The sequence below is a fragment of the Hemiscyllium ocellatum genome, chromosome 23 (assembly GCF_020745735.1).
Source record: "Hemiscyllium ocellatum isolate sHemOce1 chromosome 23, sHemOce1.pat.X.cur, whole genome shotgun sequence".
NCBI classification, from domain to species: Eukaryota; Metazoa; Chordata; class Chondrichthyes; order Orectolobiformes; family Hemiscylliidae; genus Hemiscyllium; species Hemiscyllium ocellatum.
The window spans coordinates 50981990-51006084 of NC_083423.1; the positions used below are offsets into that span (position 1 = coordinate 50981990).

Sequence of the window (24095 nt, forward strand, 5' to 3'; positions counted from 1 at the left end):
TACATCCAGGCAGTTAACTTACTTTAACAATGCTTCATAAAGTCGCTTCCCAAATTTCTCCTTGACCAAGTGGGCAGTATCCCTGTAAGGAATAAAGAGTGAAATGTTTTGCAGCTGAACTCTTCACGGAGTTTACAGTGATACTTAATAAAATGGAGAAGCTAACATTCTTTCATCTGGCTTTGCAAGGGAAATTCATCCCATAATAATATGGAGAAGTAATTATTGTTGGGGAATAGGACTGAAGACAGAATGTGAACAATATTTAAAGTCCAATAATTATTACTTCATGTGTAAAGGCACATGGTACATTTTAAAGCTCAAGTCTGAGGCACTGCCTCATTTAAGAGAAATGAAGATAAATGCCCGAGGTTCAATGGTCAATAAAATTCACGATCAGAGCAAAGAAACATCATATTCGCAAGTATTACTTCCTACAATTAATTATCTAGTTAAAAATCACACTAAATGGAAATAATCACCAAGGATCTGTGATGCACACTAGACAATCTTTAATAATCATCAAATGGAGATTGCACAAACTAGTTTGAAGACTGATCTCAAGATAAATCACTTAAGGACTCCATACTAAAAGATTATGCTTCAAGTTTTCAAACAAAAGTGTCCCATAATAACATAGAAAAGACAGGATTTACCAGAGCTGTTTTCTGACTGCCTGCCCCTTCAATGTTTCAACGTTAAAGTTGTGTGTTTTTGCTGGCATTATGAAGAACACCACTACTGTTACATCACATTTGTGAACCTACGAGAGAGAAAAAGAGAGAAAAAAAAATGTAGTCAAATCAAAAATGAACCCACTCCAATTTCTCCACAGATCAGAAACAAACTTTACAACAAGGTTTTCACAAGATTTGAGTTATGGATCAGCCTTGCATGTTTAAAAGAAATTAAATGAATTTAATACTTTGAGACTATCCTTTGTTGTTTAGTTCGGCAAAGGATATTTTTAATACTTGCTCTTCATGTAAAAAGGCCAGTAACATTGCAGGAAACAACATGAAACCTTTGTTTGTCAAGGCAACTTTAAAAACAAAAATTCATTTGTAAATGCACGTTAATTTGTAAAGCGGGGTTCACCATTTCAAATAGTCTCAAAAGCACTTATTCTCAACAGTGGTGGTTGGGGGCGTTAAAAATCTCTCCTCAAAAATGGGAAAAGTTGTCAAGTGGCACTTCACAGACAGAGCACAAAGTTCACGCTGGTGCAAAGTTTGCAATCTTTTGGATCGGGTCATTAAGCCAAGGTCCCAAGATCCCTTGACACAGTTTTAAAGTACAGCTCCTGTCCTGGTCAATATTTATCTCTTAAAAACATCACTAAACCAGACAGTGATCATTATATCATGGATTTTTGCAAATTGCGGTCACATTTCCTAAAAGTACAAAAGTGACTAAACAAGTCTGGAAAATAAACTGGGATGTGTGATCATTTTCTTTATAGCCAATTAGCTACTTTGGAAATGCAGTCATTGGTTGCCAAACCTACTTACAAACCAAATCTGTCCACAGTTATTGAAAGAAGTGAGCCATTAACTCAGTTTCCTTGTTTTTGGATGACCGCTAGTCTGGGAGTCCTGATTATCTATCCCTATTTAACAACCAATCTCAACTATACCATCTCTGACAATACCTACTCACTACTGACAAGGTATAAATCAGGAGCATGATAGAATAGTCCACTTGTCTTGTACAGCTCCAACAAGACTCAAGTAACCTGACATTATCTAAGACAAAGCAGTCTGCTTGATCACAACTCATTCAGTCCCTTCACCAATGAGGCATCTACAAGGTGCACCACAGTAAGTCACCAAGGCTTCTTTAATAGCACCGTCTAAACTTGCAATCACTAGAAGGACAAGGGTCATTGAGGCATACAACACCAGCACGTATACGTTAACCCTCCAAGTAATACAATTCCCAAATGGGATGATATCACCATCTTTTCACGGTCGTGGGGTCAAAGATCTGAGCGCTCCCCATCTTAACAGCACAACGATTGTCCTTACACCCTCAAGGGCTGCGACAGTTCAACATGACAGGAAAAGACCAATTAATGCTGGCTTAGCCAGCAACGGCCACATCCCATGAACAACTTAATAAAAGCAAAATGCAAATAATCATTTCAGGTGAAATGGCATGACAAACATACTGCACAGAGATATCAGGAGAACATTATATTTCACTCTAAGTGACACCATACCAAGGGTCAGAGGCTGTGGCTGGGTTTCTACAACAGCACAACTGACATAGCAAAGATAGGCAGCAAAAGAAATTCAGCAGATACAAAGGAAGTACTATAGCTGTTAGGAATAGACAGAATTTTTAATCCTCCCTTCTTCCCCCCCCCACCAAACCCCCTCACCGACTACAAACCAATCATTTCTTCTGGTTCACGTTTTCTAACACTGCTGACTAATTCCACAATTTTACAAATCCGATCATGTTTTGATGAACAAATGCTATTTTAATTGTTCTTACTAGTTCTTGCAGTAACCTACAGGTAACTTGGAGATTCTCTACCAATCTTGCCCTCAGCTGCCTATCGGCCCAGTGTTCTGTTAACTCCCCCGTCCCGAGACGCTCCTTTTAATCAGTCCCTTCAAAAAACAAAATAAGAGTAGGTTGGTTAGGCCTGCAAGCCCACTCGGCCATTCAGAGAGATATGGCTGATCATCCAACTCAGTACCCTGTTCTGGCTTTCTCCCCATAACCTTTGATTCCTTTTGCCCCAACTTCTTTGAAAACATTCAATGCTTTGGCCTCAACTGCTTTATGTGGCAGAGAATTCCACAGGCTCACCACTCTATTTGGTGGCTCTCAAAATTTTGCCTGATAATCAAATCTGACATGCACTTTGGGAAGTGTTGGAATGTCAAATGCAAGTTGTCTTCACACAGAAAATAAAATAAATGTAAGTATGAACCCTGAGACCTAAACTATTGTTCACAAAGTTGAACCTTTTATGAATGCATTTTTGCCCAATAACCCTGATTGTGTCTTATTTTCCCCTCATGGATTTCTTCTGTCCAGTTCCAAAAACAGGGCTCCTGGCAGAATGATAGTGTTGCATATCAGTGAGAAAAACCTCACCCCTGGGGAAGTCATGAGAAAGAATTCTGAAAGATGGAACATGTGTGTCTCAAGTACGCACATCGATGAGGGATAACCAGGATAGATTAGTTAAGGAAAGGTGATGTTCGACAAACTTAATTGAACTTGAGTGTTGAGGAGGTCAATTCACTTGATGAGTCCTCCATGGACTTTGACAAGGTCTTTCATGTCAGACAGATCAAGAAAGTTAAGCCAATGGGATCCAAGCCAAAATGGCTCAAGGATCCAAAACTGACAGAAATTGATAGGAAGGAGAAGGCAAGGATAGAAGTATGTTCCTGTCACTGGATATCCGTTTCCACTGGGGTTCAACAAGACTCAGTTTGCTGTTTATGATGTGCATTAAAAATGACTTGGACTTAAACGCTGGGGGTACGATCAAGAAATTCATCAATGTCATGAAAATAGTGCTCAATAGCGAGGTGATTTTCTACAGATTGGTCAATGAGGTGGCAAATGGAATTCAACTTAGAAATAAAAGGCCAGGGTAATTCACTTAAGAGTAAATAAACAAAAGAAATACACTGAATGATGGGCCCTGGAAAGTACTGAATGCCTCAGAGACCTTGTTGTGTATATCTACAGAACGCTGAAGGTAGGACAGGAAGTGAATAAAAGGTGATTAAGATAGAGGTTCGGTCAGGTGGTTGAGGTGTTCAAATGAAGGGCTTTTTACGTATCAATTGCATTGTAGATCAGATGAAATGGATTTTAAGTTTTTATTCCAGGATGTCACACAATGTAGAAACCAAGCTGAAGAGTGATAGAAACCTGAATGATGCTCAGGTTGAAATCAATTTTCTATAATGTCAGAACATTACCTCATTGTCCATTGACTTTCTCTATAAACAAATGATTATTAGAACTTGGATTGCTTTCCTGTTAAATCACAGAGGAAGAGTTTTGCAATATTTAAAAGGAAATTGGATATGTATTTGAAAAAAGGTAGAGATAAGAGCGAGAAAGAGCAGGGACAGAGGATTATAATGAACAGGCGCTCTAAACGAAAACCAGCAGTGCAGGTTTGGCAACATTTCGGAATAACAACTTTCTTTGTACTTAGAATCTATTTCATCTGATCTGGATGAAATACAATTCAATAAAACCACACTACTGAGAGCCAATGAATATAAGTAGTATCCCGCATGCATCTGATACATACAAATCTCTTCATTAGAACACCTCAAGCATCTGACCAAGCTGTTAGCTTTGAACAGAATAAAATGTTTCCATCACAGCCAATTACAAAGTACAACAAATAAAAGTAACTGGTCGAGTATTCGAGAAGACCTATTCCCAGATTAAAACAAGATGCTTTAGCGAAGACTAATGGTGTGTCTTCTGCAAAACTTTCATATTCTTACCCGGAGGAGGAAATTTAGCCTTGACAAAGCTTCTATGAATACATCAGCTCCTTTATTCGTAAATTCATATCTACCAGCAATGAAGAAGAAGAGAGTCTTTTCCAAATTGAAATCCAGGTGGCTGGAATCAAACAGAAATTTAAAAAGGGATGGAATATGCTCGAGTAAATAAACACTGCAATAACTCATCTGTGTATAAGATATGAAATGGACATTTATAGAATTTCAATGGATGCTTTCAGAATTCAGAAAATCTGACAAGTACTAAAAATAGTATGCAAGGAGTGGATATTTTTGCATAACAGCCTGATACTGAATCTCTTTTCAGACTAGATTGCCAACGTTTACAGTGTGCAATCTTACAAATGAAGCAAACAGGACCAATGACGCATTGGTGATAATCATTACATAAAACAGAAGCAACTTCAAAAGGATGTATGGAACAAGCCACTATTAAATGAAGCAAAGAGAAATATTACATTTGTGACATTATAAACGTGGTTGGAAATGAAGACAGACTTTGCTGTATACCAGTTTTCTGCACGTGCAATTTTTTATTTTGTAATGGATTGAACCAGTGCGTAAATTGGTGCATGGAGAAGAAAATTGTGAGATTAGATGATTAGATTCCCTACAGTTTGGGAACAGGCCGTTTGGCCCAACCAGTCCACACCGACCCTCTGAAAAGTAACCCACCCAGACCCATTTCCCACTGACTAATGCACCCAACACTATGGGCAATTTAGCATAGCCAATTTACCTGACCTGCACATCTTTGGATTGTGGGAGGAAACCCACACAGACTTGGGGAGAATGTGCAAACTCCACAAAGACAGTCGCCAGAGGCTGGAATTGAACCCAGGACCCTGGTACTATGAGGCAGCAGTGCTAACCACTGAGCCACCATGTATTAGGTTTTGTCAAGACACAGCTCATCATTAAGGCTCTAACTTCCAGTCGATAAAACTTGCAATGAAATTGTGATTTAACAGCATTTTCCACTGTCCAAAAACTTCTAAGTTTTACCACAACATTTAAAAAGGAGAAAATAAAAAGTCAAAAAGCAATACCCATAGAAGTGGCCCCGAATAAATTCTTGGATGCGTGACTTGTACAAGGCATGCAGATTCTGAAATTCGTGCATGGCAGAGAACTTCTTAATATTTAAGCCATTCGGGGTAATGACATCTAGAGCAAAAAGAAAGATGAAAACTAAGTATGACAGAGATTCACCCACCAGATGTCAGCGTCAGTTTTTTTTTAAAAACCAGCAAACATTTAAAAATGAATCTAAATGAAATGGGACAATATTTTGTCTATACTTGAGGGTTGGGCGAGTGAGGTGGTGTGTTCGAGCAGGGATATACATTGTGTCAAAGACCAGTCTGGCCACTCTGCTATCAATAATTGTGCTTCCTTATACAATGGGCCAAAGTGTTAGAAAACATTCAAGATGATGGAAGTAAATCAACTATCAACATAACTGTCTGGAGTGTGGTCCTCAATTGCTCACAAAGCCCAGAAAGCCTAGCACAATAATGGCCAGTTAACACAAACTAAACAAGTCATTTAAATCAAAGATAACTTGTAGAGCTCTTAATCAGTATTGTTAGTGTTATAAGGAGAGACCTGGACATCTTATTTCAAATGTTAGCGTGCTAAAGCGCACTCCCACAACCCTCAAGTATAGACAAAATATTGTCCCATTTCATTTAGATTCATTTTTAAATGTTTGCTGGTTTTTAAAAAAATAGGGAGGCACTAGGAAACAATATGGGAATAGGAATAGACATACAAGACTCTAATTATGACAGGAGTATAAAGGAAGGCAGTAGTTATGTTCAACAAATAATGCACAAAGAATTCTCAGAATAAAACATGGAACAGGATCCCAGATAATGGTAGAACCACAGTCCTCCAAAATAACTTAAGGACCAGTTGGATGCACTAGTTGGACGTTTGGGTCACTCTGGACAGATGAACTAAGGATGGAACAAATGGCCTTTATCACGTGATTCTTTCAACTCTGAAAGCTCAGAAAGGAATCAAAGCCACTCTGCAATCACTATAGCAATGCTGAGTAGAGACGGAAGTTACTGAGGTTATCACGTGCTCACTGGAAAAGATATTGTTGCCATAAGACCTCAAAGAAGTTTGACTTTGAAAACTCTTATTAAAAACACTGCAGTGAAAAAGCAAAGAATCTGCATGTTCTAAATGTCTGCATCACAAAACTCAAAGCTAGGTGTACCAAGTGGCAGGATAAAATCAGTAATGAAGTCCCTGGTGACAGGACAGGACTTATATACTTAATGGCAAGGTTCTGTGCTGAATAGAGACACCTTGGAGTTGCTCCTTTAGGGTTAGGTTGTCTTTGGTTCCACCCCACAACCCTCCCCCAAGAGGTTGTAAAGACACAGGCTCTGAAATGCCTGGGGTTGAACTACTTCCTGAAGTTTTTTTTGAAAAAGAGATTGTGCAATGAAAAGGGGAGCAGCCAGTTCTCCCAGCTCAGTTTTTCTCTGGTTTGGGTTTGGTTTTAGTCAGTTGTGAAGCTGCTGGACCCAAAGGAGCAGGCCCAGGCTGATCCTGTCTCTCTCTGATATCTCTCCTGTAAGACCCTGGGTTTGATTTCATGAATTGTGGTGGGTGAATGGAATAAGCTGCCAGAGATGGTGGCGGAGGCAGGTACAATTACAACATTTAAAAAGGCATCTGGATGGGTCTCTGAACAGGAAGGGTTTAGAGGGATATGGGGCAAAAACTGGCAAATGGGAGTAGATTAGATTAGGATATCTGGTCAGCATGGACAAGTTAGACCAGAAGGGTCTGTTTCCATGCTGTACATCTCTATGGCAGGCTCCAAAGAGAAGTGATTATGAAGAAATTTGTTCCTTATGCACACAAACAATTTAGGTTCCTAGTTACGATTCCACACCAACCCTACCCCCGCTTCTGTAAAGAGTATGAAAGTACTTAAACATTAATTCTGCTCCAGCTGGGAATGGTGTATTGGGATATATGCCAGTTCTGAAGGAGGGTCACAACGCAAAACATTTCTCCCCATAGACACTGCCAGACCTGCTCAGTTTCTCCTGAAATTTGTTTGTTTCAGATTTCCAGCACCCTCAGTTCTTTGTTTTATTATGAGATACATGCTTGCCAAGGAAGCAGCTGAAAACCTTGATCTTTCAGGGACACTTGATGCTTGATAAAGGGTCAGATTTCCTCGCCTAGAGAAATTGCGCAACTTAAAAATTAAGCATTGTGATTTCTCAATTCAAGTACACTTGCTAGTGGTCAAGTTTGCCAGGAATTTCTACAGCAACATATTTTTCTGTTCATAAACTACAAAATAATAAGTTAGAGTACAAAAACAATTGCTTATTGGAAGTTGATAATGTCTGGCGAAGATGGCTCTATGAGTTTTGATTTCATAATGCAGACTGAGGATGAGCAATCTCTAAAACTGGATTTTTTTTTAAAAAAGGATGCAGAAGACCTTAGCACGTAAGCCTTGCCTGGTTTTCTCTTTATCATGTTCTCTGCCTCGACAGCAGTGATGGCAGAGACAGTCGTAAACACATGAGCGCAGTGGGTACTGGCTCGCTCCAAGCAATAGCGATGGTAAATCTGCCTTTCCCCTGCTTCCTTGTCAACATTGAACTGATCAGAAGAGGAAAAAAAAAGTGGGAGAGTATGAGATATTCAGGAGCTTTCACAGTAAGCAAGAACTCAAGTCTTTGCACTAAAGGGAAACATGATTGAAAGACAAGAAATGCTCAATCTTGTAGGTTAAATACGTGCATTTACAATTCTGTAGCCATTATGCATTGCAATGTGGTTTGACAAACTAACATTTACTTGAAGATCAGATGTCCTAACGAGGGTTTTCCTGATCATAAAAAAGGTCAATGGGATCCAAAAGGCCAACAGCAAAGCACATGTTGAGTTGCAGTTTACTCATTAAACTACAGTGATAGGCAGATCCCTAAAGGCAGAAGCATTTTTATGAATGTCAGGTCCACAGCGTCAAGCCAGAAGATGTTCATTCCAATAAGAGCTACTGACAGAGAAAGAAAAGTTTAAAAACATACTAAAATACCCAATGACACCCTGAACACACTTTTTCTTAAGAAAGAGTCCAGAGGTAAATAAAGTCTTTTTTTCTTCCAACAGCTTGCTTTTTTTTTTAAAAAGAAAAAACAAAAAGGTGGGTGGCACAGTGGTGAGCACTGCTGCCTCACAGCGCCAGAGACCCGGGTTCAATTCCCACCTCAGGCAACTGACTGTGTGTAGTTTGCACATTCTCCCCGTGTCTGCGTGGATTTCCTCCGGGTGTTCCGGTTTCCTCCCACAGTCCAAAAATGTGCAGGTTAGGTGAATTGGCCATGCTAAATTGTCCGTAGTGTTAGGTGAAGGGGTAAATGTAGGCGAATGGGTCTGGGTGGCTTGCGCTTCGGCGGGTTGGTGTGGACTTGTTGGGCCGAAGGGCCTGTTTCCACACTGTATCTAATCTAATCTAATCAGTAATACAAATCCTTTAATGAAAAATAACTTTAAAGAAACAAATTCTGTCACTGAAAAACTCCAAACAGAGCTTCTTGATAACATTAGGCTTCTACAGTTGTACTTCCAAGTCACATGGGTGTTACCTCTTTATAAACGCAGGTTACAAAATCACATTGGTTCTGGAAAAATGCTATTAATTGGCCAGTGGTACTCTTTTCTAAAGATGAGGATGCATTACCCCATTGGATTTCCAATCAGGAGTCAGTTAGTTCAATTGGGTGGATGGCTGGCTTGCAATGCAGAACGACACCAACATCACAAGTTCAATTCTTGCACTGTCTGAAGATCCCACCTTCTTGATCTCCTTCTACTAAGAGTGGAGGCCTATGGCAACTTTACCTCTAGGGTGGTTGTGAATAATTCAGGATGCAGAAGAAAATCATGTGCCCAGATTAACTGGAGGCCATGTTCAATGTATTTGATTTGTAACAGAATGTTATATGTTTAAAAATGCACATGCCTCCCCTCCTGAGAAATCACTCTAACCGTATACCAAATAGTTTAATAATGCAGAACAAATAATCATCCCTAAATCGTACCTGACACAAACTGGCCATCAGGAAACTCAAAGCAAATGTCAATATTTTTCTCCACTCCCAAACATTACGAAGAGCCTCTTTATCTTGCATGTTCCAATATTACTGCATTCCCTATCCCCATACTGACACACTTCCCACAAACCAGGCAGAGACTCAGGAGGGCCAGTCACAACATGCAAAGTTATCCACACTGTTAGCCAGGCTGTCCCAGTCGAACTGCTGGGATCTACCAGCAGCATGGACAATTACCAGGCAATGTCCTGTCTACAACAAAAATCCAACCCTCTAATTAGCACCCTATCTTGATTATCAAAACGATTGAAGATGTCATCAACAGCAATAAGGTGCTCAATGATGTTTAGTTCGGATTCCACCAGGTCCGCTCAACTCCCAAACTAATTAACAACCTTGGACCAAACATGCACAAATAGGATGAGTGACAGCCCTTTAAATCAAGGCATCATTTGACTGTGTGGCATCGGGTCCTAGCAAAACTGGAGTCAACACAAATCCGACAGAAACTCGCCATTGTCTGCAGTCAAACCAAGCACTAGGGGGAGACTGCTGTAGTCACTAGAGGTCAGTCATCTCAGCCCCAGGACACTACTGCAGGAATTCATCAGGGTAGTGTCCAAGTCCCAACCATTTTCACCAGCTTTCTCCACCACTAGGTCAGAAGTACGGATATTTGCTAAGGATTACACATAGATTGCATGAAGCACCCTATGCTCATACATAGTGAGACCAGGGCAATATCAAGGCTTGAGGTCATGTTACATTTGTGACGAGTGAATGCTGGGTAATGACCATCTCTAATAAGGCAGAGTCTAGCCACCTCTGCTTGATGATCAACAGTAATATCATCATAGAATGTCTCCCTCTCAAAATCCTGGGGTCACAATTTATCAATAACGGAACTAGACAAACCATTAAATTACAGTGGCTACAACAGCAAGTCAGAGGAATGCTGTGGAAATCAAAATGATTTCTTACCCTCCCTGTGATTGCCCAGAATCGTAATTGAAGACTTTCCATTTTCCTAACGAACGTAGTTTGAGAAGCTCAACACCATCCAGGACAAAGCAACCCATCCACCACCAACATTCACTCCTACCATTGACACATTATATCCACGGTGAAAGAGTGTTTCCCCATTTTGCTCCTGAATAGCTTAACACCAATTGTAAGATTACATCAGACTTCGAATCACCTCAGAGGAAACTAACTGTGGGGACTATATGAAAGTTCCCTGTATTGACCCTATATTTTCTTACAATATTTTGAACACCTCAATTGCAGCAGGCCTTCCTTTCATACCGAGTTTTCAGATATAAGGCACAACCAAACATGCACTGTGGAAACATTTAACAAATTGCAAATTCAAATTGTGTGCCCTTTCTAATTTTTGACAGTAGTGTTTTTTTTCTCTTCTTCTCAATGAGACATCTTTGGTTAAAAGATTTGGTTTATTATTGTCACATGTACCAATGTATAGTGAAATGTTGTGTTTTGCATGCAGTACAGATAGATCATGCCATACAAAAGTGCATTAGGGTATTAGAACAGAGTGAGGAATACAATGCCATGGCTACAGAGAAGGTGCACAAGGAACAAAATCAACATTAAATTTCAAATTTGTGACGTTCAGTCAGAAGTCTAACAACAACAGGGAAGCAGCTGTTCTTTATTTTACATGTATTTTACCACTTACTCCAAAACAATTAGTCAACCTTTCATGATGCTGCATATGGAAATGTGAGATAACATGTAATCTGCAATCAAAGCAAGTTTATGCTTAATGAATTTTTAACATGTAATTTAAAAGTGTTGCACAGAACTAATGCGTTGCCCAACTGATATGTCAACAAAATCAATGTCAATGAAAACAAATCCTTGCAATAACTCTTACAGCAGCAGTTACACTTTATTTATCCTGTATTCTCATCATTCTTTGGGGAAAAGATATTTCTTCTCCATTCCCCATTTGGCTGCTAGGCAACTAATCTTTTAGTTAGCAGCGTTTTTTTTCCTCGTTCCCACAATCCTGGTATCTATTATCAAAATATTCACTTAAAACAGATTTGACAGAAGAGCACAACTGAAGTATTCAAGGCAGCATTGAATGACTATGTGTTTAAAAATAATGTGTAATGCTACGGGCAAAGAGCAGGAATTGGCACTTGTTAAGTGAGCATCATAACCTCTGGGCAGTGGCCTCCTGTGCCAAAGCAATTCTCTGTTCAACGAACATCATGAGGCAGTTTAGATAAAGTACAGGGGAACCTCGATTATCCAAATATCAATTATCTGAAAACTGGATTATCCGAAGGAGATCTTGAGGTCCTAATGGAAACATTACATCAAAGCTGTGTTTCCAACAGTGATCACATCTTTTGTTTACAGTGATTAAACAGACACCATCTCCAAATGACGGACTGCCTGCCGTCTCTCTCTCTTTCCCACACTTTTCCTGGAGTTCTACGTGGGGGTGTACCCTAACCCCCCCTTCCCTAGATAATCTCTCCAACATTTGCCTGTACAGGGCAAAGGTGGAACCTGTCAAACGTTGCAGTAAAAAGTTGTATGTGTGGTTGTGGCTGTGTGCGCATGCGCACACTATTTGGAGACTTACCCCACAAAGGCAGCAGCAGTGTGTGACCAACTGCCCTGGAAAGGGGAGAGGGTGAGGAGAGGGGGTGGTGTACGGGGTTGGGGGGCAATGTTGCACAGGGTTGGGGCGGGGAAAGGTGTTGCACAGGTATGGGGTCGGGGGGGTGGAGGTGGTGGTATTCAGGGGATTGGGGGCAGGGGGAGTTGTTAGAACATAACAGACATAACAGCGCAGTACAGACCCTTCGGCCCTCAATGTTGCGCCAACCTGTCATACTAATCTGAAGCCCATCTAACCTACACTATTCCATGTGAGTCCATATGCTTGTCCAAAGACTACTTAAAGGTACTTAAAGTTGGCGAATCTACTACCGTTGTAGGCAAAGCATTCCATACCCTTACTACTCTGAGTAATGAAACTACCTCCGACGTCTGTCCTATATCCCTTGTGCTCACCATCACCATACTTGGAAAAAGGCTCTCCCTGTCTACCCTACCTAACCCTCTGATTATCCTATCTGTCTCTATTAAACCACCTCTCGGCCTTATTCTCTCCAACGAAAACAGCCTCAAGTCCCTCAGCCTTTCCTTGCAAGACCTTCCCTCCATACCATGCAGCATCCTAGTAAGTCTCCTCTGCACCCTTTCCGAAGCTTCCACATCCTTCTTATAATGCGGTGTCCAGAACTGTACACAATATTCCAAGTGCGGCTGCACCAGAGTTTTGTACAGCTGTAGCATAACCTCCTGGTTCTGGAACTCGATCCCTCTATTAATAAAAGCTAAAACACTGTATGCTGCAAATGTGTTGCTGGTCCAAGCACAGTAGGCCAGGCAGCATCTCAGGAATAGAGAATTCGACGTATCGAGCATAAGCCCTTCATCAGGAATGAGAGAGAGTAGCCAAGCAGGCTAAGATAAAAGGTTGGGAGGAGGCGATGGAGGTGGGATAGGTGGAAGGAGGTCAAGGTGAGGGTGATAGGCCAGAGTGGGGTGGGGGCGGAGAGGATTGCAGGTTAGGAGGGCGGTGCTGAGTTGAGGGAACCGACTGAGACAAGGTGGGGGGAGGGGAAATGAGGAAACTGGAGAAATCTGAATTCATACCTTGTGGTTGGAGGGTTCCCAGGCGGAAGATGAGGCGCTCCTCCTCCAGCCGTCGTGTTGTTATGTTCTGCCGGTGGAGGAGTCCAAGGACCTGCATGTCCTCGGTGGAGTGGGAGGGAGAGTTAAAGTGTTGAGCCACGGGGTGATTGGGTTGGTTGGTCCAGGCGGCCCGGAGGTGTTCTCTGAAGTGTTCCGCAAGTAAGCGGCCTGTCTCCCCAATATAGAGGAGGCCACATCGGGTGCAGCGGATGCAATAGATGATGTGTGTGGAGGTACAGGTGAACTTGTGTCCAAGAACTCCCCACCTACGTTCGGGACACCACCCACGCACTCCACCTCCTCCAGGATTTTCGCTTCCCCGGTCCCCAACGCCTTATTTTCACTATGGACATCCAGTCCCTGTACACCTCCATCCCCCATCACGAAGGACTCAAAGCCCTCCGCTTCTTCCTTTCCTGCCGCACCAACCAGTACCCTTCCACTGACACCCTCCTTCGACTGACTGAACTGGTCCTCACCCTGAATAACTTCTCTTTTCAATCCTCCCACTTCCTCCAAACTAAAGGAGTTGCCATGGGCACCCGCATGGGCCCCAGCTATGCCTGCCTCTTCGTAGGATATGTGGAACAGTCCATCTTCCGCAACTACACTGGCACCACCCCCCACCTTTTCCTCCGCTACATCGATGACTGTATCGGCGCTGCCTCGTGCTCACACGAGGAGGTTGAACAGTTCATCAACTTTACTAACACCTTCCATCCCGACCTGAAATTCACCTGGACTGTCTCAGACTCCTCCCTCCCCTTCCTAGACCTTTCCATCTCTATCTCGGGCGACCGACTCAACACAGACATCTATTATAAACCGACTGACTCCCACAGCTACCTGGACTACACCTCCTCCCACCTTGCCCCCTGTAAAAACGCCATCCCATATTCCCAATTCCTTCGTCTCCGCCGCATCTGCTCCCAGGAGGACCAGTTCCAACACCGCACAGCCCAGATGGCCTCCTTCTTCAAGGACCGCAGATTCCCCCCAGACATGATCGACGATGCCCTCCACCGCATCTCTCCACTTCCCGCTCCTCCGCCCTTGAGCCCCGCTCCTCCAACCGCCACCAAGACAGAACCCCACAGGTTCTCACCTACCACCCCACCAACCTCCGTATACAACGTATCATCCGCCGCCATTTCCGCCACCTCCAAACGGACCCCACCACCAGGGATATATTTCCCTCCCCTCCCCTATCAGCGTTCCGCAAGGACCACTCCCTTCGTGACTCCCTCGTCAGATCCACACCCCCCACCAACCCAACCTCCACCCCCGGCACCTTCCCCTGCAACCGCAGGAAATGTAAAACTTGTGCCCACACCTCCACACTCACTTCCCTCCTAGGCCCCAAGGGATCCTTCCATATCCGCCACAAGTTCACCTGTACCTCCACACACATCATCTATTGCATCCGCTGCACCCGATGTGGCCTCCTCTATACTGGGGAGACAGGCCGCTTTCTTGCGGAACGCTTCAGAGAACACCTCCGGGCCGCCCGGACCAACCAACCCAATCACCCCGTGGCTCAACACTTTAACTCTCCCTCCCACTCCACCGAGGACATGCAGGTCCTTGGACTCCTCCACCGGCAGAACATAACAACACGACGGCTGGAGGAGGAGCGCCTCATCTTCCGCCTGGGAACCCTCCAACCACAAGGTATGAATTCAGATTTCTCCAGTTTCCTCATTTCCCCTCCCCCCACCTTGTCTCAGTCGGTTCCCTCAACTCAGCACCGCCCTCCTAACCTGCAATCCTCTTCCTGACCTCTCCGCCCCCACCCCACTCTGGCCTATCACCCTCACCTTGACCTCCTTCCACCTATCCCACCTCCATCGCCCCCCCCCTCCCCCAAGTCCCTCCTCCCAACCTTTTATCTTAGCCTGCTTGGCTACTCTCTCTCATTCCTGATGAAGGGCTTATGCTCGAAACGTCGAATTCTCTATTCCTGAGATGCTGCCTGGCCTGCTGTGCTTGGACCAGCAACACATTTGCAGCTGTGATCTCCAGCATCTGCAGACCTCATTTTTTACTAAAACACTGTATGCCTTCTTAACAACCCTGTCAACCTGGGTGGCAACATTCAAGGATCTATGTACCTGGACACCGAGATCTCTCTGCTCATCTCCACTACCAACAATCTTACCATTAGCCCAGTACTTTGCATTCCGGTTACTCCGACCAAAGTGAGTCACCTCACACTTGTCTGCATTAAACTCCACTTACCACCTCTCAGCCTAGCTCTGCAGCTTATTTATGTCTCTCTAACCTACAACATCCTTCGTCACTATCCACAACTCCACCGACCTTAGTGTCGTCTGCAAATTTACTAACCCACCCTTCTACGCCCTCATTACAAAAATGACAAACAGCAGTGGACCCAACACCAACCGTTGTGGTACAGATATGGTAACTGGACTCCAGAATGAACATTTCCCATCAACCGCCACTCTGTCTTCTTTCAGCAAGCCAATTACTGATCCAAACTGCTATATCTCCCACAATCCCATTCCTCCACATTTTGTACAATAGCCTACTGCGGGGAACCTTATCAAACACCTTGCTGAAATCCATATACACCACATCAACTGGTTTACTCTCATCTACCGGTTTAGTCACCTTCTCAAAGGAATCAATGAAGGTTTGTGAGGCACAACCTACCCTTCACAAAACCATGCTGATTATCCCTAATCAAGTTTTCTAGATCTCTTATAACCTTTTCCAACACTTTACTAACAACTAAGGTAAGGCTCACTGGTCTATAATTACCAGGGTTGTCTCTACTCCCCTTCTTGAACAGGGGAAATCACATTTGCTACCCTCCAGTCTTCTGGCACTATTCCTGTAGACAATGATGATATAAAGATCAATACCAAAGGCTTGGCAAACTCCTCCCTGGCTTCCCAGAGGATCCTAGGATAAATCCCATCCGGCCCAGGGGACGTATCTATTTTCACATTCTGTAGGATTTCTAATACCTCTTCCTTGTGAACCTCAATCCCACCTAGTCTAGTAGCCTGTATCTCAGTATTCTCCTCAGCAACATTGTCATTTTCCAGAGTGAATACTGTCGAAAAATATTCATTTAGTGCTTCCCCCATCTCCTCTGACTCCACAAACAATTTCCCACTACTATTCTTGACTGGCCCTAATCTTACTCTCGTCATTCTTTTATTCCTTAAAATACCTGTAGAAAGCCTTAGGGTTTACCCTGATCCTATCCGCCAACAACTTCTCATGTCTCCTCCTGGCTCTTCTGAGCTCTCTCTTTAGGCCTTCCCTGGCTACCTGGTAACCCTCAAGTGCCCTAACTGAGCCTTCACATCTCATCCTAACATAAGCCGCCTTCTTCCTCTTGACCAGAGATTCCACTTTCTTCATAAATCACGGCTCCCGTGCTCTACACCTTCCTCCCTGCCTGCATGCCAGGTACATACTTATCTAGGACACACAGGAGCTTTTTCTTGAATAAGCTCCACATTTCTAATGTGTTCACCCCCTGCAGTTTCCTTCCCCATCCTATGCTCCCTAAATCTTGCCTAATCGCATGTTGCGGGGGGTTGGGGCAGGGACGGGGGCAGGGGGTGTTGCACAGGGTTGGGGGCGGGGCCTCACACACCGTGTGCTGCTGTAATCTCCTGAACAGGGAGCAGACTTTAAAAAAAACTCTTGAGCCCCAGAGGAAAGGCAGTTAAATCAATTAACCAAATAAAATCGATTATCTGAATAAAATAGCGCCTGCCCATCACGTTCGGATAACACAGGTTTCACTGTATTTAGAAAATATATTTCAGATAGCTGTCAAAACAAAAAAAAAACCACAACAACTTTTTTATTAATTTAAGTGGTTAGGATCAGACTTCCAAAAAATGTGGTGGAGGCAGGTTCAATTGGAGGCTTTCAAGCGAGAATTGGATTAATATCTACAAAGGAAGAGTGGTAGGGAGATGGTGGAGGAGGGAAATTAGGTGAATTGCTCAAGGGCTAGCACAGACACAAAAGGGCTGAAAGAACACAGCACAGTAGACCGTTCTGTGATTAGGCTAGTAGATCATCTCAGACAGAGGCAAAATCTAGATTCTATCCTGTTTTATCCTTTTGTCATCATACTAAGCTTATAGCTTTCTTTTTTCTCCAATCGAGTGTTAAGATCAAGTCAAAAGGTACACCAGATGAGGTGCAACCACGGTTTAATGCAAGTTCAGTATAACTTCTTATTTTTCACATCTATTCCTCCAGAAATAACCTCATGCCTGGTTTTGCTATTATGAGCTTAAGGACCAAGTTGCATCTGTGCTCTCAGAATTCTAAACATTACAAACCTAGTTGATCTATATTTTCTAAGCAAAGAGTATCTACTTTCATGTTGTTTACAGAATGTAATACTGGAATTATCTATGTTGAAAATAATTTCCTCGCTCCTGTTTTCAAACTCACTTGCAGCGAAGGTCATAGGTAGCACACATTGCCATATGTACAAAGAGATACAGGTCCCTTTTGTACATTATTTAACATTTCCCATTCACTGCATTTCATGTTCTTCCTTTCTGTTTTCTTATCAAATGAAAAACTTCACATTTAACCACGTTATACTGCATTAGCTATGCATTTGCCTACTCACTCTACTTGTCAACTTGAATGACCCTGAAGCTTAAGATTGAAATCAGCAACTTCTGCAAATCTAAATTAATAAAATGTGAACAGCAGTAACCCCAACAGAGTTATGGAACCCCACTTACTGCAACTCAATAACTCACTCTTTATCTCTACTCCCTGTATTTTGTCTGCCATTTTGCTACTTCTCCCAATTCCCCCTGCCTTGACCTTATTTACTAAACTGATATGTGGTACCTTATCCACAGCCTTTCAGATATTGAGATAGGATTATTTATGACATCTATTCTCCTAGTTACATCAAGAATTGACTGAGGTTGGTCAAAAATTGACATCTGGTGGCCTTCCTCCTACTGTCTCCAAGTCATAATTGTCCAACCCATACAGCTCACTTCTACCTCCTTACCAAAAATCAACAAACAGAACTAACTGGGCAGACCCACTGTTTCTGCTTATTCCTGCTCCACAGAACCCATAGAATCATAGGATCCCTTCAGAGTGAAAACAGACCCTTCAGCCCAACAAATCCACACTGACCCTCTGAAAAGTAACCCACCTAGACCCACTCCCCTACCTTATTACTCTACATTTACTCATGTCCAATGCACCTAACCTACACATCCCTGAACACTACAGACAATTTAGCATGGGCAATTCACTTGACCCGCACATCTTTCGGATTGTAGGAGGAAACCTACGCAGACACAGGGAGACTTTGCAAACTCCACAGACGGTCACCAGAGATTGGAATCAAAGCCAGGTCCCTGGTGCTGTGAGGCTCTTCCTCCCTCAAACCGTTTTTTTCATCCCCTTGTCCAGTTCCAGGCCACTTCCATTCACAATTCCTCTGATGCTTTATGTAAAATTTTAGAATTTCCAGTTTGCGGGCTCCAGCCGCTTCCTCTTTACCACAAATGTGCACCCCCTTTACATGTCCATCCCCCATCAGGATGATCTCAGGGCTCTCTGCTTCTTCCTGGATAAAAGGCCTGAACCACACCAATCCACCACCACCCTCCTTCCGCCTGGCCAAGCTCATCCTCATGCTGATCAACTTCGTTTAAATCCCCTCACTTTCTTCAGGTCAAAGGGGTGGCCATGGGTACCCACTTGGGCTCCAGTCATGCTTGTCTCTTTACGTGGAACATTCCTTGTTCCAGTCCTATCCCAACCCCAACTCTCAACTTTTCCCTCTTTTCAGAATTGGAAAAGGTTATCAAATTTTGCTTCTAATTTCCAATCCGCTCTCACCTTCGCCTGGAGTCCATCTCAGACCCCTCCCTTCCTCGACATCTGTTTCCACTTCTGGGGAGAGGCCGGACACCCAATATCTAGTACAAACCAATTGACTCCCAGTTACCTTGACTATACATCCTCACACCCTGCTTTTGGTAAAAACTCTATTCCATTCCCCCAGTTCTGTCTCATCTGTTCTGCTAACACCAACTCTGACAAGGGAGTCTCCGAAATGTCCACCTTCTTCCTCAACTGAGGATTCCCCAGCACTGTAGTTGACAGAGACCACAGACTTCCACACTTCAGCCCTCACCCTCTCTCTTCCCTCCAATAGTGATAGGCTCCCCCTTGTCCTCCCCAACCCCTCCCAGCATCTGCATCCGGAGAATCGTTACCTGCCATACCCACCAGAAACATATTCCCCTCCCCTCCTTGGTCAGCCTTCCACAAGAATGGAGGACATCATAGCCCTCCACTCCCAACATCCTTACCCCCTTCCCCACCCACAATAGCACCAATCCCTGCAACCACAGAACATGTAACACCTACCTATTTACTTCCTCCTCAGTATCCAAGGGCCCAAACACACTTTCCCAGTGAAGCAGTGCTTTACCTGCACTTCATCCAATCTAGTCTACTACATTCCCTGCTCACAATGTGATTGCCTCTAATTTGGGGAAATGAAGCATAGACAGGGGGACCGCTTTGTGAAACACCTACATTCTGTCAGCAAAAAAGTGACCCTCAGCTTCTAGTTGCCTGTCACTTCAACACTGGTTAGACTTCTCTGATTGCTCCAGCAAAGGTCAGATAAGCTGCAAGAACAGCACCTCATTTTCCACTTAGGAACTCTACAGCTTCTGGACTCAATATCGAGATCAACAATTTTAGGTCTTGAGAATGCTTCCTCTACCCCACACACAAAGCCTTGTTATCACACGGTCTATATTATCTACAACCATTGTTAGCCACTAACAGCCCCAATTAGTAACTATTCTTCCTCCTAGGATGAATGTTAATAATTCCTTTGTCTGTCCAACTGTTCTTCTCTTTGTGGGCTCTAGCCCCATCTATCATTTCTTCACACCACTTCCCCTCAAACCATTTTCTGCATAGAAATCAACATTTTCCTAGCTTCTGTCAGTTCTGAAGTATCGCTGGACCAGAAAGGTTAATTCTGATTTCTCTCTACAGATGCTGCCAGACTTGAGTTTTTCCAGTAATTTGTTTTTGATGGCACTTCACCTTTTTCGCTGATTTTATCTTCTCTCCTTCAATAATGATTATATCATTCATCGTGGCAATGTTACCAGTTATTTCACTGAACATTCATTCAATAAATTATCTTCCTCATGAAATATCAGTATGATGTTAGCTATTCAGCATGTTTATGGCATTCCCCTTCTTGCCCTCTGAATACTTACTCTTTAGCCTCTTGTTCTGCTTTGGCATCTTTCATCCAGACAGCTATTCATTAATTAACTTTCCCACACCACATCCCAATTCCTTGTAAACTATAACGCCTCTAACACTTCCAATTCTTTAAAGAGCCTGGATGCAATTCATCCTGAAGTTATTTAAATAGTTATTCCTTTTTCTAGGAAAAAAAGGAAAGTGCTGTTATCATTTTGACTCATCTTCTGATTTCACAGCAAATTGGTGCCTCTCTAGGTATACAGCAAAACAGCTTTTTAAAATTTCACATCTCAATGGATACTGCCTCAAATGGTATATCCTCTCTATCCCTACCAGTCATGTGAGTTAACACTGACTATGACAACTGGAGTTATACACCCTCTATTTTGTAAAACCTACCTAGCTGCTCGAGGCAGCCTTTGCCCTGGTATGAGTGCTTAATACATCCTTTGAGAGTTTTATTCATGTCTGTATATTATTGGTTAACCCCTCCAATTACACAGCCCCCTTCTCACTACAATATTCTTATTTGGATCTCTGCCCATCCAATTCACAACAAGCTGCTTCCTATGCCATTGGGCTTAGTTGCACATTGCAGCCACTCTCCCTCTAGTCTTTATCCCGTCAGGTACATCATGTGCGTGAGGAGAAGTTAAAGGCAGATGGTCTTGTCCAAGGGTCTGCTTTTCAGCTTCTTAACAACATCCTCTCCTTCCTAGACTCGTGCTTTCCTCAGAGGTGACTTCTAGATAATGCAAACTTCCCCAAAACTCTCCCTATTCCCTTATATTATCTCAAAAGTGCTTCAAACTCGAATCATTCCAGCTCCGTCATTTGAGCTGGAGCACATGACAGAGACATTTCCTAAAGATATGGGAATCTGGGGAGAAATAAAGTCCTGCAGTCTACAAACCACAGTGCCAGCAGATAACTTCCATTATCAGAGCAGGCTTGATGGGCCGAATGGTCTACGTCTGCTCCTATGAATCAAAATTAGATTAGATTAGGTTCCCTACAATGTGGAAACGTGCCCTCCGGCCCAAAAGTCTACACGACCCTCCGAAGAGTAACCCAATCAGACTCATTTGCCTACCCTTCATTTACCCGAACGCACCTAACACTATGGGCAATTTAGCATGGCCAATTCACCTGACTTAGGGTGGAAACCAGAGCACCTGGAGGAAACCAACACAGACACGGGGAGAATGTGCAAACTCCACACAGGCAGTCGCTCAAGGTGGGAATCAAACAAGGGTGCCTGGCGCTGAGAGGTAGCAGTGCGAACCATTGAGCAACCATGCCGCCCCAATTATAGATAACTTCTGAAGAAAACAAGTTGTAAATTTGAGAAAACAATGCATAAAGTAAAACAATGCAGTAAAATCCTCAAGTGAATAAAACTCAAACCTAATTAACAGATATATCTTTCAATTCGGAAGTAATCTGGCAAAATAATTACTGATCCAGTCAGTTAACCAGCTCACCTTATCAAGAAGGTTGTAAAAGTCAACATTGCCAGCACAGAGGTACCTGCCCAGCAACGTGGCGTGAGTAGTGAAGATTGTTGCAATGGGGTACTTTCGGATTCTGCTCAGTATGAGCCCCACTCCAGCCTGCCATTCGTGAAACTGGGCAATGATGTTTGGTTTGCCGTGGAACTGATCAGTAAGCTGGGTAAACAATGGAAATCATCTTAAAAGATGCACATTGACCCCAAATAAGTAACGGGCATTAGATGTAAACACTGGGTGAGAATCAGTAAGCCATCAAACTTGTAGATGCCAAGATTAAATAAAAATCATGCAATCATAATAAAACAAAAACATTAACAGGAGGAATCCCTCTAATTACAAAACCTGAAAGCAGAGATTGTACAGTTAGGGTGGATTCCTACTGATTGAGAAAGACTTTTGTGAACATTTCACATAATATTATAACCTGGCTGGTTACAATATTTCCAAATTTCTAAACTAATGAGGGAATGGGTAAAGTGTATGATTTGGTGTTATTCTAACTTGCTCATGATTCACCATAGCATATTGTCAACTCCTTCCAGAGTGGGAGGCAACACCAGCAAGAATTCAAACTGGAGGTGATTTATTAAGTTCAAAAACAAAAAGAATGCCTGGCTGTCAGATGATATTTATTTAATATGCATTAAATAAAAAGGTACTAGAGCTCCGTTTGCCGAGGTCTAACCCAAGTGGAATTGCAATGAATTTTGAGCTGGTGATTTCATGCAGCCCAGTGGAAATTCTCTTTCATGTCACAAACTACTCATCCTTTTGGCTCCTTGAGACAAAGAGATTTGACCAATATAACCAATAATCCAGGAGAGCACGCTTTGGACACATTCATCAGGGTAGGAGCTAAACCCGCTCCATGGTGCGGAAGGAAGGAATGGGAGAGAAATATTGATGTTGTTATAAAGGTTTGATGTTGTAATATTTTGCACTAATTCACAATATTGCAAGAGTCTCATATGTATGTAACAATTGAAGCATTAAATCAAGTTGCAAAATGGTATTAAGGTCAAATGTACCTCTTTCAAAAACAAGGCAGTTAAGGAACCAAAGATTACAGCATCATTTGATTCACTGTCATAATGAGGTATGCCAATGTGGCAAGTATCCCAAAATTCTCCCTTCCACTTGTCCAGATTCCAGGCTGCGGCGCTAATGTCAAACAACAGCACATATGGATTACCTTCTATTAGCCATCTGCCGAAGCAAACCTGAAAGCAGAGATTGTACAGTTAGGGTGGATTCCTACTGATTGAGAAAGGCTTTTGTAAACATTTCACATAATATTATAACCTGGCTGGTCACAACAGTCTTTTAAATTTCTAAACTAATGAGGGAATGGGTACAGTGTTGGAAAGGGTTATAAAAGAGATCGGATTTATAATCATCCAGAAAGGATTAAATTAATTAGGGATAGTCAACATGATTTTGTGAAGGGTAGGTCACAAACCTGATTAATTTCTTTGAGAAGGTGTTCAAACAGGTGGATGAGGGTAAAGCAGTTGCTGTGGTGTATACGGATTTCAGTAAGACGGTTGATACGGTTCCCATGGTAGGCTATTGCACAAAATACGGAGGCATGGCATGGAGGGTGATTTAGGGTTTTGGATTAGAAATTGGCTAACTGAAAGACAGAGTGGTGTTTGATGGGAAATATTCACACTGGAGTTCAGTTACTAGTCGGGTATTGCAAGGATCTATTTTGGGTCCACTGTTGTTCGTCATTTTTATTAATGAACTGGATGAGGGCATAAAAGGATGGGTTAGTAAATTTGCAGATAACACATCGGTTGGTAGAGTTGTGGATAGCAATGAAGGATGTTGTAGATAACAGAGTGACACAGATAAGCTGCACGGCTGGGCTGAGATATGGCAAATGGAGTTTCGCATAGGAAAGTGAGAGGTGATTCACTTTGGAAGGAATAACAGAATGC

The 24095-nt window shown here is 42.8% G+C and overlaps 1 protein-coding gene across 2 annotated transcripts in view; it reads right to left on the reverse strand.

Annotated features, from left to right (window-relative positions):
- The window catches only part of gys2 (glycogen synthase 2), a 52816-nt gene that overhangs the window by 19338 nt on the left and 9383 nt on the right, over nucleotides 1-24095 (reverse strand). The window contains exons 3-9 of one of the 2 annotated variants that reach the window (XM_060843239.1): nucleotides 23181-23372; nucleotides 22123-22308; nucleotides 8018-8162; nucleotides 5567-5684; nucleotides 4497-4617; nucleotides 657-763; nucleotides 23-82 (exon numbers count right to left, since the gene is read on the reverse strand). In XM_060843239.1, coding sequence (XP_060699222.1) covers nucleotides 23-82; nucleotides 657-763; nucleotides 4497-4617; nucleotides 5567-5684; nucleotides 8018-8162; nucleotides 22123-22308; nucleotides 23181-23372 — 929 coding nt within the window. The remainder of the gene's footprint in view (nucleotides 1-22; nucleotides 83-656; nucleotides 764-4496; nucleotides 4618-5566; nucleotides 5685-8017; nucleotides 8163-22122; nucleotides 22309-23180; nucleotides 23373-24095) is intronic. The other variant, XM_060843240.1, reaches the window with a different exon arrangement.